Source organism: Cryptomeria japonica, chromosome 6 (genome assembly GCF_030272615.1).
Source record: "Cryptomeria japonica chromosome 6, Sugi_1.0, whole genome shotgun sequence".
Taxonomy (NCBI): Eukaryota; Viridiplantae; Streptophyta; class Pinopsida; order Cupressales; family Cupressaceae; genus Cryptomeria; species Cryptomeria japonica.
Window position 1 is genome coordinate 587,582,761 of NC_081410.1, and position 15,485 is coordinate 587,598,245.

General features: G+C 37.5%; 1 protein-coding gene across 1 annotated transcript in view; it reads right to left on the reverse strand.

The window, feature by feature from the left end:
* LOC131035662 (protein HEAT-STRESS-ASSOCIATED 32) overlaps positions 1-15,485 on the reverse strand; it is a 100,404-nt gene that overhangs the window by 58,639 nt on the left and 26,280 nt on the right. Inside the window, exon 2 of the mRNA XM_057967376.2 lies at positions 12,038-12,229. Within this exon, the coding sequence (XP_057823359.2) occupies positions 12,038-12,229 (192 nt within the window). The remainder of the gene's footprint in view (positions 1-12,037; positions 12,230-15,485) is intronic.

Here is a 15,485-nt window from a genome sequence, read left to right on the forward strand (position 1 = left end):
TTGACTTCTTGGCTGATTGGGTCTGTGTGAAGCACTAATGCTGAGTATATTTGGTGCTGGAGCATTCCCTGGAGGTGGATCTACTGGATGTGCAAACATCTCTACCTCATGTACAATGGAAGAACTCGTTGGTGACTACACCCTTTCTACCCTTGCTCTCTTTTGCAGAGGTTCTTCCTGTTCCACCTCTTGTTGAACTTCCTGTGGAACTTCTTGTTGGATATCTTTCTTCCTTGTCGTCCTTGGTCTCTTCGGAGCACTTTTCCCTTTATCAATCCGGACTTCTCCTTCTACCTGGGCCTGTGAAGATACTTCAGTTGTTTCACTATGGGAATCTAGACTTCCCATTAGCTGATATGTCAAATGAACATTTCCTTCCGTCAACTTCCTTATCTACAGATCAACCCAATGCTTAGTGAATTTTAGCACCGGTCTAGCCAAGACATTCAAATCATCAATTTCAAGCTCCGACCAATCTAACAACTGAATGGGCTGATCTTTCACTTTTTCAAATTCAGGTTGCATTGAATCCGAATCCTCTTTCACTTGATCCGGCACTTGGTAAATTTCACTTATCCTGATGGTGTCAAGGGGCAGTCTGGAATGTATTTTCCTTCGGACTTCAAGGTCATCCTCGGCACTTGCCCAATTATCTTCTAAGTGAAATTTGTGTATGAATTTCACACCAGAAACCTTCCTGATTTGGCAGTAAGGATCATACTGAGCTCTGGATGTATAAAATGGTAGGCGATAGAATGCTAACTCCTCCGCTGCACTCTCAGTCACTTCCAAACTTGGGCACATTTCCATTAAGTCACCTAGGACAACTGGGAATTCAATGAACTGCTGCTTCTTCTTCTTCTTCTTCTTCTTCTTTTGTAGCTGATCATAGGCTGTTAACTGCCTCATGAGTTCCAGCAGTATGAATTTTTCTGATGGATACCTTGGCAACTTGTATGACTGAAATGAGAATCCTTGCGTCCTGATGTAGGTGAATTTTGGAAAGTGTAGGAACGTGTCTCCATACTTCTGAACCAGGACCCTTGCTTGAGGCGACACCCTTACGTGCAACTGCTTCTGCATAAGCCACGTCAAGTACATAGTGAAGGTGTCGTTCCCCAGCCTATAAGAACTAACATTGTGAAGATGCAGCTAGGGATAACACTCATGCACTTTCAGCTGTGCTGGTCTGCAAGCCATGATTCCACTTGTTGGCAGACCATCAAATCCTCCCCTTCGTGCAAGCATATAAATTACGTAGGAGCTCATGAAGAAGGATTGAGACTTTCTTTCTTTCAAGTTCTTCAACTATTCGTGCAAGTAATGACTAATCAATCTGGCCCAATCAACTAGCACGTTTGCATTCATGATCTCGTCAATGTAGAAGAACATCCATGTTTCAAAATTCATAGTATGTGAACACCCTATTACCTTGCTCAGCATCTTTATCAAGTTCACATATTCCTGTTTGAACTCAAAGATAGTGAGAGTCTTTAGCATTTTGGAGACATGTGGCTTGGGCTTCAGCAACCACTATTTTTTGATAATGTCAACACTCCTGGCAGCACCCGTGTCATACACTGCTTGAGCTCCGCTAATAGTCTTGTACGTCATGGAATGGTGTGAAGGAATTCCGAAAGCTTCACCAATTGATTCTGGAGTCAACGTTGCCAGCAGCCTGCCATCTGACGTTGAAATTGTCTTCCGCTCCGGATTATAATGCTTTGCACACTCCAGAATCAAATCTAGACACTGAATAGCAAGAGGAAAACCAGCTGCCGCAACAATTCCACTCTTGACAAATTTTATAGTTGTTGATGATGGATTATGTCCTACTGTTCCGAACATTCTGATCTCGAAGGCAGCCAGATTGAATGTGCCCAAATTTGTATCGCTGATTTCCTTCCACCTGGAATTCATCTGGGAACTAGGAAGGAAGCCTTTCATCTCTGCCTTGATCAATGCTTGTTTGGTGATGGTAGTTGTCTTGCTTGATTCCGCCATCCTGAAAAGCACCTTGAAAATGATGAAAAATCGACAAGTATGACCTTTCTTCACTTCTCCAATTCTTCTTTCTCAAAACCTGCACATGAGAAATGCAATGCTTCTCCATGCTTATATATAATTCTTCAAATCGTACTGCTAAGTTGGAGGGCATTAATTTGGCAACTGAATTTATTATGCATCATACTTTCCCAATCACTATGCCATGCAAATGGAACTTCCCTTGTAATTGAGTTAGAATTTGGAAGTTTCACTTAATGCACTAAGTTATGCGTCATACTTAGAATATTCCCTTTGCCAACTCATTAACTTTCCATTCTTTCAAATTTTGGAGGGAAATTGGAAGATTCTTCAAGATTTGCTTGATTCTCCTCCTTCGGAGGGAATTCTTCATGCTTCTTCAACATCCCCTATTTTTTAGGGATCCTCCTAAAATTTAGGAGCCGGGTCCATTCACGATTCGGAATCTATAAATATTTCCAGATTCTGATAAGATTCGGTATCTAAAATGGAAATTTCAAAAAATTTCCCGAGGGGATTTTTGCTTTTCATTCCTTCTTGGCCCTTGGATTTTCATGCCTTAGACAAATTTTTCGAGTTTTCAAGTTTAAGCATGGAATTCCATGTGTCTTGAAATTTCATCATTTCCTTGACTCTCCTTGACTTAGCCATTTCAACACTCCTTTCTCAGCCAAGGTGCAATTCTCCTATTGTGAAGGAATTGTTTCATTTTGCAATAACCCTGACCCCTTACTTTTGGCACCTTCCTCTCCCCTAGGGAGCTATTTCTCAAGGAGGAATTCATGATTTTCAATGTTTTCCTTCATTACCCCTCTTTGGCGCCCTCCCTGAGTGTTGGGCGGAATTTCCCTCAGGTCAAGGAATTCATAATTTTGTCTATCCTTCCTTGCATACTACATTTTGGTGCCCTTCCATGTCTTAGGGTAGAAATTCTTCATGGAGGAGGAATTCGCTCATTTTGCAATCTTTTCCCTTACCCCCCTTGTTTGGTGCCCTCCACAATGCTAGGGCGCAAAACCACGAAGGCAAGGAATTCACTATTTTTTCCTACTTCCATGACACTTGAGTTTTGGTGCCCTTCATCACCATAGGGCGGCATTTTTGCTTGAGGAAGGAATTCATCAAATTTCCATGCATTCCAAGGAGACTCCATTTTAGCGCCCTCACCTAGCTTTGGGCGGATTTTGACCATGAAGGAGGATTTTTTTAATTTTTATCCATTCTCCATGGACATGCCATTTTGGCGCCCTCCTTCACTCCTAGGCAACATTTTGACTTGGTCAAGGACTCATCAAATTTCCATGCGTTCCAAGGAGACTTCATTTTAGCGCCCTCACCTGGCTTTGGGCGGATTTTGACCATGAAGGAGGAATTTTTTATTTTTATCCATTCTCCATGGACATGCCATTTTGGCACCCTCCTTCACTCCTAGGCGGCATTTTGACTTGGTCAAGGATTCATCAAATTTCCATCTCCACCTGAGTTTGGCGCCTTGGATTCTTCATGGGCGCAATTTGGCATGGGTGAAGGAATTCCACTTGTCTTGGATTCTTCATGAACTTAGATGAATTTCTGAGTTTCTTCTGGATCAGGCTACCATATGTGGACTTGATGTGATTTCCCGGACTTAGATAAATTCCTCGAGCTTTCTACTTCAGGAATGGGCTTTCAACACAGCCGTTTTTTGACTCTCTTTGTTTGCTTTCTAACTTTCTAGAATTAGTAGTCGTGAATGCTTGGCCTTCATCACTTTGCCCGAATGGTCCTGCCAAAAATGAACTTCCAAAAATAGAAACCTTCATAACATCAGTGTTAGACTCCTAGAACAGGACACAGAATGACTTTCTATAAATAGACACTTGCTAAAAAATAGTAATTTTGATTTTTAGCAAAATGACGACATTCTGGGGCTCAGTAAAATCCCTAAAAAATAGGAACTTTCTAAAAATAGAAAGTTGCTCCGTTTTGGCTCAAATTTTACTGGGAGGTTCCTTGAAGGGTCCCGATTCCGGTTTTATGCTCGGTTTTTCCAAAACCCTAACAGAAAGCCCTAAAATCTAGGACTAAAGGGAGAAACCCTAAAATTGACAAAACAGGCCCTAGACTTCATCAAATTCACTCAAACGAAAAGAAGACTTAACCAATTTGACCCCCGAACATTCGCAAAGCTAAGAGACTGATGAGATCACCACCAAAAAACCACGAAAAAACAAAACCAAATGACCGAAAGGGCCTAAAAGGTAGGGGGTCACCATCCGGGATGGGGTGATGTGTGATTAGGTCACAACACACGACAATCCCTTCATGGAGGTATCTTGATCTCTTTCTTTGGTGTTCAACCCACAACCTTAGGTCCCAGTACAAACTACCTCACAAACACAAATTTCTCATAGGAAAATATGAATGTTCTTGTATTGAACTAAACACAAACTAGATTACAAAAATGGGAAGCTAAATAAAGGATGAAATTCTCAATAGGCTGCAACACATTGCAGCTTCTTTCCCCTGGGTTTTTGGAGCCTTCTACTTTACTGTATCTTCAAATCTGCTTCAGATTCCTCCCTTCCCTTCTTTATCATGTTACCATCTTCCCATCATCACTCCACTATGGAAATGCCATAAATAGCCTTGGGTGCATCCAAGTAAATTTTGAAATTTGTAACTTCCAACCCCAAAATAGCTCAGCTTCCAAAAGTTTATAAATTTTGATTTGAGCACTCAATTGAGTCTGTATTTTTTTAAATTGAAGTACTCAAAGTGCTCCACAATTCCAAATTACCAACATTTAGGACAAGAAAGGTCTATTGAAGCCTCAAAACTCAATTTTAAAGAGTTTTTCAAGATTTTTGAAAACTAAATAATTTTATCTTCAATTCTAAAGCTAATCTTGGCTCGAAACTCACCCACAAAGTGCAATTTTACAATTCTAAAGATTTAGGGAAATTTTCAAGTCCCTACTACTCACATGTAAACTTACTAAAAATATAAATCTTGCCATTCTTAGCCCTTTTTGAAATTTTGAAAGTTCTAAACTATTCCCTAGGACTTTAAAGGAAATAAGCTTCATGAGTATTCACCAAAACAAAACGAAATCAAAAAATAACATTTTTTCGGCTGATGCAAGATTGCTCTTACACCATGGATGCTCCTGCATCACAAGGGAAATAAAATCTCTGCATCAACAATAATGGGTTGATTAAAATGCAATGAAGATCAAATGTAGTGTCATCAGATGACATTGAAAATAAAATCACTTAAAAAAACTCTTGGCCTCTTTATCCTATTCTAAGATTGTTTATGATTCATCTAACCAATATTTATCAAATGGAGATCTACATGATGAGATAAGATCAAGGAGAGCACTCAATTTTCAAAAATCTTCTAGAAGGTTAATGAAATATATGCTCTCAACTAACTTTAATAGGTTGGGGAAGTCAAAGAGATCAAAGAAAGCTACACTTTTCCTCACCAATGTATTGGAATATAGATACTAGTATAGTACAATTGATTGTGAAATTCCATTAAGTGTGTTGGTGCTCTGCAGTCCATGAATACACTCATTTTTGGAATTGGAAATTCTAGCCAAAACCCTAGCTACTCTAGCCATAAGCAATAGTAGGATTGGTAGGTTTAGTTGTAGATATGTACATATAAAAGCCCCCACCTCTACTCCTTCATAAGTAGAGGTTCCTTAGAACTGAATGGTCTCCTCTCCCTTACAGTCAAGAGAAAACCTCTTCCTTAAGGATGAGTTCTCTCCTCTTTCTCCTAAATCAGTCAAGATCTACCATTATCCATCAATTTGTTAGATATGTAATACATGATTTCAATCATATCTCATATTTTTCTAGGCACCAACAAAACCCTTAAAAAAACTAACTGATTTCAGATGTACAAATGACTCGTAGAGAACATGCAAACAGAATTTTATTAACATTTGGTCCTCCTTAATTGAGCTTAAGCAGACCTTTCAATGGACTTCCATTTGAAAAAATGTTTCCAGAGTGTTCTCCTTCAGAAAATAATTTTGATCTATTATTTGATGCTCTTTGATTGTGCAACAAGTATGGATCACTAAGGCAAGTACACTTGGAATAAATTTACTTATAGGCAAACATAGTTTTTGGTATGATATTTGAACTGGTGTCCTTCATGAGAAGAGACTTCCTGATTACAAAACCAGGTTCAGGAAAAAATTTCCATGAGAATAAATTAGTATTTGACAATTTGTTCAAAAGAAATTTTAGGGAGGGAAATCAGGTTGTCATAAATTGTGTGTTGATTTTACATCAATTTTTGTAACATTAAGGCTACAGAAGATGAATTAAATGCATTTCTTAGTAATGGTCTATGGTATCAAGACATACACAGAGATAGACAGGGAGAAGAAGAAAGACATTATGTCAGAGCAAGAGACTTACTGGGAAGAAGTCATAGTGCAACATATTCTCTTATGCTTGGCTCAAGTGTTGAAAATTCATAACATAGAAATGATGGTTTGAAACAGCATCCAATTTCTGATGAAGGCTTGGGATAAACAGATTTCAGGGTGTTTGCCCTCCATTTTTTTCTTCAAAAGATTGTGTTAACCAGAGAACTGCCTCAGACAGTGCAATAACATGGATCTGCAAGTATGCACCTAGCTGCTATCTTTTTTCTACTAATTTCTAATACTATTTTTCTTGTTCTGAGTTATCAAAATGAATGATTTGCTCAAGTTGATCCAAATTCTGATACAACTAGTAATCTTGGAAAATACACATATCCTCCTGTTGTGACGTTTTCACACATCGCCCCATTGCAAATGGGGACCCATGTTTTTTTTGCTCGTTTTGTTCGTTTTCGCTTTGCTTTTTCTAGGGTTTTGTTAGTTTGTTAGTTGTCTGGATTTAGGGTCAAGCCTTAGGGTTTTAATTACCGTCTTTTCGGACCAGAATCCAGTCGGTTTTGGGAGCTTTTTGATTTTCCTTTTCTAGAATGCAAATTTTGAATGCAATGAATTCGCCAGAATGGTCTAATTTTCAATTGGAATGTTGATGCAGAGCTTAAATTTGTCTAAGTGTTGAAGATGAAATGTGATTTTTTGTCCAATTGAATATTTTTGACCAAATTTTGACTTTTTTGAATTTTGATCCTAGGCATTTCAAATGATTTGTTTTCGCCTTGTGAAGTGATAAAATGTGTAAAATCATGATATTTTGGCCTGTAGGAGCAAAATCGCTCCTGTCCCTCAGTGAAGGACGGGAGCTCGTTTTCAAATATCTTACTATTCTTGCAGGGTCAAGATGAATTACGAATTGGAAGTGATGGAGAAAGGCGAGATCTTTCCATTGAATATAAATTGAAGATTTTCATGAGCACAGAAATGCCTCCAGGGGAAAAATCGCTCCTGTCCCTCAGTGGAGGACCGGAGCTACAAATCCAATTTTGCTTTGTCCTTGCAGGATTTTAAACGTCTTGACGATGTGAAAAGGTCCAGAGAGGTGCATTTTATCAAATGAATATAACTTGAAGCGTCGCCCAGGGGATCACATAGGATAGCAAGTCCGGCCTGAGTGAGGTCCTGATCCTGAAATTTGGCTAAGTCTGGAATGCCCTGATCCTGAATTTGACTAAGTCTGGAAACTGAAAAAACCTCCAAAAACTAGATTTTGCAATATAACTCCTGGAGGTCTGAAACCACTCTCAAACATCCTGAAAGTATATATGGAATATAACTTTTTCTTATACTTAAATGTTATATTCCATTAAAATTGTCCTGATTGAGAGTGCGAAAAGTCAAATTTCGCTCGTGTCCTTCTCCAAGGGTCCAGAGCGAAAAGCGCTCCTGTCCCTCTCCAAGGGACCAAGGCGAATCGCTCGTGTCCCTCACCAAGGGACCAGAGCGAAAATGATTAGTTGAGCCAATCCTGACCTTGTTCGGACGAATCGAGACATCAAAGGCATGGTGAAGGACGAAATGAGCATGATAGAGCATCCAAACTTGATCAAAACAATAAAATGCTTAAGTTCGCTCCTGTCCCTCAGGAAGGGACCAGAGCGATTTTTGTTATAGATGATTTTCTCGCCAAGTTACGACCGATTCCAAGGCATGGATGAATGGAAGGACGCATTATGAACCCGTTGAATATAAATCTGGAAGCTAGCAAAGTGAAGTGAAGCATACAAAGCCAAGATCGCTCCTGTCCCTCTCCAAGGGACCAGGGCGATATGATGATTATATTGCCGTCCCTCCAAGATCAGGACACTCCAAGGCGAAGAACAAGGTACCAAGGACGTTTCGAAGCATCTCCATCAAGCACAAAGTTACAAGGATCGCCACATTGAGGGATTTGCTCTAAAATATCCTAATTCGCTCCTGTCCCTCAGGAAGGGACCAGAGCGAAATTTCCATAAAGACCAAGATTTTGAAAGTTTAACAAGTATCAAGCCACCAAGAGGAATCAAGGGACGTCATTTCACGCATTGAAGGTAATGGCAAGTTGAAGAACGCAAGGACAAGCTTAAAAACTTGATGGATCGCTCCTGTCCCTCAGTCAGGGACCAGGGCGATGAGGTACGTATCTTCTCACTTTTTCATTTTGGCGCTTAAAACACATTTTTTAAATTTATTTAAATGCTAGAAAAAAATCGATATTTAATTAAAAGCATTTAAATAGCGCATGGTATGTATTTATTAATTATTTTTTGCCTTTGTAAAAAATCGAAATTTATTAATTAAAAATAAAGGCATTTAATAATTAATTATTAATTTAATAAAAATCAAAAGGGAGCGCTTGGGTTTATTTTGTCAAGGTCGGCCTTTATTATTTATTTAAAAATCGTTTTAATTGCTATATTTTGCAAAAAGTCGGCCTAAGGTCAATATGAAGGTGAGCGCCTATAAAGGAAGGTGTTTATTTCATTTTCACATCATCATTTATCATCTCTCATATGCAACTTGGAGAAGGCAAAAGAGGAGCGAATTTCATACAAAGGAAGGGCGAAATTATCATTCAAGAAGAGGAGCGAATTCAATCAAAGGTGGTGCGAAACTACTATCCAAAGGAGAGACGAACTTGAAGTTTCCATTTGAGCGAAGTTGCCTAGGACGTCAAAGACATATCAAAGATGGCGAAATTGCTAACTTGAAGAGGAAATCACGTCCAAGACTTGAAGGGTGGCGAAGTTGATAAGAGGAACGTTCTTTTGAAGATCACATCAAGACTATCGAATTTCAAATTTTGCCTAGGCGAATTCCTTTATTTTGCATTTTAGAGTTAAGCTCTCAAAGAGGTATGACGATATGGATTTATTGTTTTGATTTTGAACGTTGATCGTCATTTCCTTAATTTTGGATTTTGAAATTTTGTTTTGCCTTAGCTCAGTTGTTTTTAGGAAATGATTAATAAAGGACTTATCATTAAGTTTCCTAAAATTTGCTCTCTATCTATTCATTGCAAAATCATGTTACTAATTTTGAAATGTTGTGTAGGCATCAAATGGAGGTCTCTTCAAGGAAAATCAAGCCGGATCAAGGACGGTCTTCGCCAGGACGGTCTTCGCCAGGACGATCAAGCCAAGACAAGGGCGACCTCTTCCAATCCAGCGTTCCAAGGCAAGGTACATCATCCTGCACATCAAGGACAAAAGGAGTTAGAACAAGAGTTAATTAAAGATAGCCTCTCAACGACATCAAATTGAATATCTAGCAAGCTTCAAGTGTCAGATGAGGTGGCATCCCAGTCATCACTCCTCCAGTCAGTGAAGTCCACCTCAGCATGTCCAGATTCAATGTACTTAACTCATGGAAGGTGGCACAAACTTCGATGTACCTACCCCGGCTATCCATTGGTCGATTTTTCTAGAAGGGACATGTTTCCAAGCAATACAATTTTATCATTGGTCAAGCATTAAATGTTATGTAATGGTTGTAACAAACCCTAATTAGGGTTTTCATTGTAAAATCTTGGCCATTGATCTTGAATTGATCTAAGCCATCAAATTGTATTGTGGGCACTATATAAGCCCAGGCATTTCATTTTGTAAAGGGGAATTTTAGATAGAATTAGAGAGTTGTAAATAGTTGAAAGTAGTTAGAGAGTAGAATAGGAGGACAAGGCAAGAAATTGTTGCCATTGATTGTAAACAAACTCCATTTTCATTGAAGTAATGGTGAAATATGTCGTTTTTCTTGCAATTTGCATGGTTTCTTGTTGAGTCTTCAATCTTAGATGGTAGATGATTAAATGAATGGAGGGAATGTGATTGATTGATGATGGAATTCGTACATCCATACTACTAGCAGTTTGTTGATTGCAAACTTGCCTTGTGTAGTCGACTGGAATCGTTCAGCTTAAGCTCAATTTCAATTTGTCGCCTCTTCATTGATATGCATCAACTTGGATGGTATCTATGCCTGCGGTGATGATTTGAACATCATAAAGCTCCCTTAGAAGATCGCACTAGTCTTGTGTAGATGTTCCATTGATGTCAAAACAAGATCTAGTTAGAGTTTTGTCAAAGATCAATCATTGCTCCTACATTCTTAGTATTAGGATTAGATCCTCTCTTCGCCCTTATCCTTTTTCCATTTTTTCCAAATCTAAGTTAGTAAGAGCCTGTGTCCAGCAAAGCAGATCGGAAGTTCAATGTAAGTCCCCTTGTGATTCCAGCAAATCACATCATACCATTGGAGCTTGTCCACACGTGGAGACCCCACTAAAAGAACCTTGGAGTCTACCTAACTGATCCTTTACACGAATCTTCAGCAGTTAGAGACTATTTTCTCAAGAGAGGATAAGATGCCTTTAGGTATTTTATTCTGTGTATGATTGTGTACAAAATACACGTCAACACCTCCCCACATACAAAATGACATACAGGTTCCTCATGATCAGAAACCCGCCAACATAACTGGGGAGACAATGCTGTTAAAGAGACTAAAGATACTCCAAAATTCCCATTTATTAATCTATCTGATTGAATTCAGCTGAAATCTCTCCTCCCTGTCTTAGTTTCTATTTTGCAAAAATATGTATTCAGAAACTCTAAATGGGTTGAATCTGAAACTCCTTTTGAAGTTCTTGATTGGTTCTTTGATAGTTAATAAGTATTTCAGAGAGCGGTAAACATTTGTATCAATTGAATCCAAATTTTAATTTTTGGAGTTTGTAACTGACTTTTGAGCCTTAGTGGAGGGCTATAAAAAATATGGAATTTTTGCATCAGTATAACAACAGTAAACTATAGAAATACTAGCCGCCAAGTACCTGATAACTTGCGATAAGTAACTATATCAAAAAAAATTAAAAAACAATACCAGATAGCTAGAATAGAATGTCATTTCAAAAATCAAGTGGAATCCTGTAGAATATATGAAAAAAGCTTGATGACCTTCATAAGTAAGTAAAGAGAACAAACTTTTAGTTCATTCATGCTGCAAAAACTTTTAATCTTCTGTACTATGCCAATATAGTTTCTGTTGAATTTTGAGTATGGTTAAAGGACACCATAACAATATATATAAGTGAGCTTATTGCTCATTTACACACTCCAATTCACATATTTTTTGGGCATCAGAAAACACAATAATGAGTCTCAATTAATTGCACTTTGGTGTATCGGACAGTAAAGTGTTTCGAACAGGGTTGAAAAATCCTATATTCTAGCTGTCCCAAAACAAATAAAATGTACATGCTTAGAAATCATCACGTATTTTAGGAAACTTCTAATAATTATTATTTGAAACTTTTTTGTCTCAAAGTGGAACACAGTACCATGTTTGATGACTACATGAAAGAGGAAAAAGTTATTGAATTTACAATCTGAATAGAAAAGGCTTGCAGGTAGCTATGAGGACTTTTTATATGACGTCAAACAGGAGTGCATACAAAAGGAAACATTCAAACCAAAATACTCAATGACAGACTTCTAGTAAAACAATGGAATAAGCATTGCATAAGTTTAGCAATTACAATGGAAATAAACTTACAGAGATATGTGCAAACCCATACAAGGCAGAAAAGTATACCTGTACATATTGCCTGAAAGCACTAGGCCCTCTCTGTAGTAAATGATCAGCCCAATCACCGGTACCAACATTAACATTGTGCTTGTGAGCTATGCATGTAATTTCCTTGATAAATGTTTTCGGCATGGAGCTATATGATCCTCCATCAAACTTTAACCCATCCACAAATGGTCCAAACATCTCAAAAATGTCCTAAAATTGAGAGAAAATGATTAAATAAGAATTTAGTCTAAGTTGACAAAAGAATTATATTAGATTTATTATTAGTCTTTGTGGATATGACTTTTGCACTACATCAGCTTTTATAATGAATACAAATTTAAAATTATAAAAGCTAAACAAAATGATGGCAGGTATCCACAGTTCAAAACAGCCTTTTAATGTGCATTAAAATAAATTGGTTTGTAGCATCAGTCAAAGTGTATCATTCAAATAGAAATTATATTTATATATTAAATTGATCTGTAGCAGCAGTCAAAATGTGTCATTCAAATATTCTAATATCTTCTATTAATAGGCCAATTTGATCTGTAACACAAGTTAAAAGTGTATGAGATTCAACCTCGGGGATTTTCAAGTCAACATGATTTCCAAGGAAAGCAGGAACAATTTACCAACAAAATTGCAACCACAAGGTGAATGCAATGAGAATAAATTCTTAAAACTCAACACCGTCTCCCTTCATGAATATATCATGTTTGTCTTTGAGATTATGTCGCAATATAACATTACAGTCTTTTGTTTATGCTGTTATTGCCATCCTTCACATCTACCATACCCTTTAATGTCCTCTTATGAAATGCGAACCTTAAAATTGTAATAGACAATGCCAATTACTTGCTTTCTCCTTGCTCTTTGGTATAATATCCCAAACCTTCTAACCCAAAAATAGTCTTTCTTTTTTAGTATTCCTTGAAGTTAATTAATGTTCATTTGCTTGTATACTCATATATTCATCTATTCATCAAATAGGACAAGCATCTAGATTCACCAAACTAGGTAGGCATTCATCCATCAAATAGGATGGGAATCCATCATCTATCCATCAAACAAGATAGGCATCCATAGAAACGTATGTAGAATGTGAAAGAACAGACAAGCATAGTAACCATTGATAAATTGTCTCATTGATATGTAACCTAATGGAATGAAATGATTGCCAAATATGCACAAAATGAATTGAAGATGGCTTTTAGAAATTTTTGCACAAAGAAATTGGCAATTGGCAAGTGGGAGCCCCATTCACAAACTTAGTCAATAGGTATGGATAGAATTTTTTTCCAAATGAAGCAGTTGCAACCATTTTGACAGACATGCATGCAAAAACTGAATATTTTGACAATATGTGTGAAAGAAAAGTGTTTATAAGATCCACAAGACATGCACAACAGGATTGGTCAAAAAGAAAATGATAGGTGCAGCAATTTACATAGTATAGTCATAAACAAGTAAACCAAATTGCAAAGCATAGACATGTCATGATATCACTTTAATTTGAGTATATTATGTACAGATCTATACTACCTACCAATCTATTTGCCATGGGAAAGTGAATACAAATAAAAACAACAGGAAATAATTTAATCATTTCTCACGAATTGTATTAAATCTCACATAATGATGTTATCAAGATGCATGCTACATTGATTTACTAGATTGGACCACTTACTTGGGAGTTCTTGAATCACTATTGGATATTCAAAGTGGAAAAAATAATGTAATGTCCCCTTCTCCTTAACAGAGAGTTGTAGCAGAGGATTAGCCTATCATATGACCCTCGTAGGCTAATGAGGATGGTTAGAGGGTCTTTTGAGGGTTGTGTCATCTCAAATGCTCAGAGTTTTATAGATTTCGCCTTCATTCAACTTCATTTGGACTTTGTTTGCTCTACTTACTATTTATAGTAAGTCAGAAGTATTAGAGATGGACCCTTTCTATTTTTAGAAGGTGTATTTGGTCACATGGAGAATTATGAAGAGAGACTCCAGCTTCAGACGGCATGTTAAAATGTTGTGTACTTAGGGAGATATTAATATTTTTGTGGCCAACTTAATATTAATTCATTAAATGACTAAATATAAAGTTATAAATTAACTTTATAAAAAAATCACATAAGTGAGGATCTAGACGTCATGAAGAGGGGGCCAAAATATTTATTAAATTAAGAGCTCTTTTCCCTAAGTTTGGATAAGATATTAAATGAAACACAATTATATTATTTTTATATCATTTAATGGCTTAATTGGAGAAAATCGAACATGCTTGGAGAAGGCTTATAAATACATAGAAGTTCGAACTAGAGGGATTATTCTTGGCATTTTGTTTGATGAATTTTATTCTGGAGAGCAGCAGAAATGAGGGTTTCTCAATTGCAGCAAACGGGGCATTGGAGAACGAAAAATCTTCAGTGTTACAACCTTATGAGCTGGTGAAATATCCAGCGAATTTGGCATTTAGGAGAGCTTCATTCAGAAGTTCTAATTGGGCATATTGAGGAGACTATTCAGAGGGTTTCAGTGCATAATTCATTCAAAGGAATTCAAGGACAAGTGCAGATCATTCTCAAGGGTTTATTTAATTATTTGCACACTTATTTGAGAGGGATAGCTTGCTTTTTTATTAGCAGCTTGTTGTGACGTTTTCACACATCGCCCCATTGCAAATGGGGACCCCTGCTTTTTTGCTTTTTAGGGTTTGTTTTTAGTTTTTTTAGGGTTTTGTCAGTTAGCCTTTGCATTTTGAGTGTCGCCAAGGGGATCACATGGATAGCAAGTCCTGCTTGAGTGATGTCCTGGTCCTGAATTTTGGCTAAGTCTGAAAGTCCTGATCTTGAAATTTGGCTAAGTCTGGAATGTCCTGATCCTGAAATTTGACTAAGTTTGGAAACAACCTCAAAAAACTAGATTTTGCAATATAACTCCTGGAGGTCTGAAACCACTCTCAAACATCCTGAAAGTATATATGGAATATAACTTAAAGTATAAGAACTTATACTTAAATGTTATATTCCATAAAAATTATCGTGATAGAGAGTTCAAAAAGTCAAATTTCGCTCCTGTCCTTCACTGAGGATCCAAGGCGAAGCGCTCCTGTCCCTCTCTGAAGGACCAGGGCGAAAAAGCTTATTGGAGTCATTCCTGACCTTGTTTGGTCAAATTGGGACATCAAAGGCATGGTGGAGGACGAAATGAACGTGATAGAGCATCCAGACTTGATTAAAAGCAATGAAATGATGGAGTTTTTGTCTAGAAAGGTAAAAGCGCTCCTGTCCCTCACTGAAGGACCAGAGCGATTTTCTTTATATGCACAATTTTAAACCTTTCTTGGACATTAACTTTTATTCATAACGTGAGGTAAGGTGAAATCTTTCCTAGCCAAGGCATTTCATGGTGAAAAGTGAAGCACTTTGGCCTAGAAGGTCAAAAAGTGCTCCTGTCCCTCACTGAAG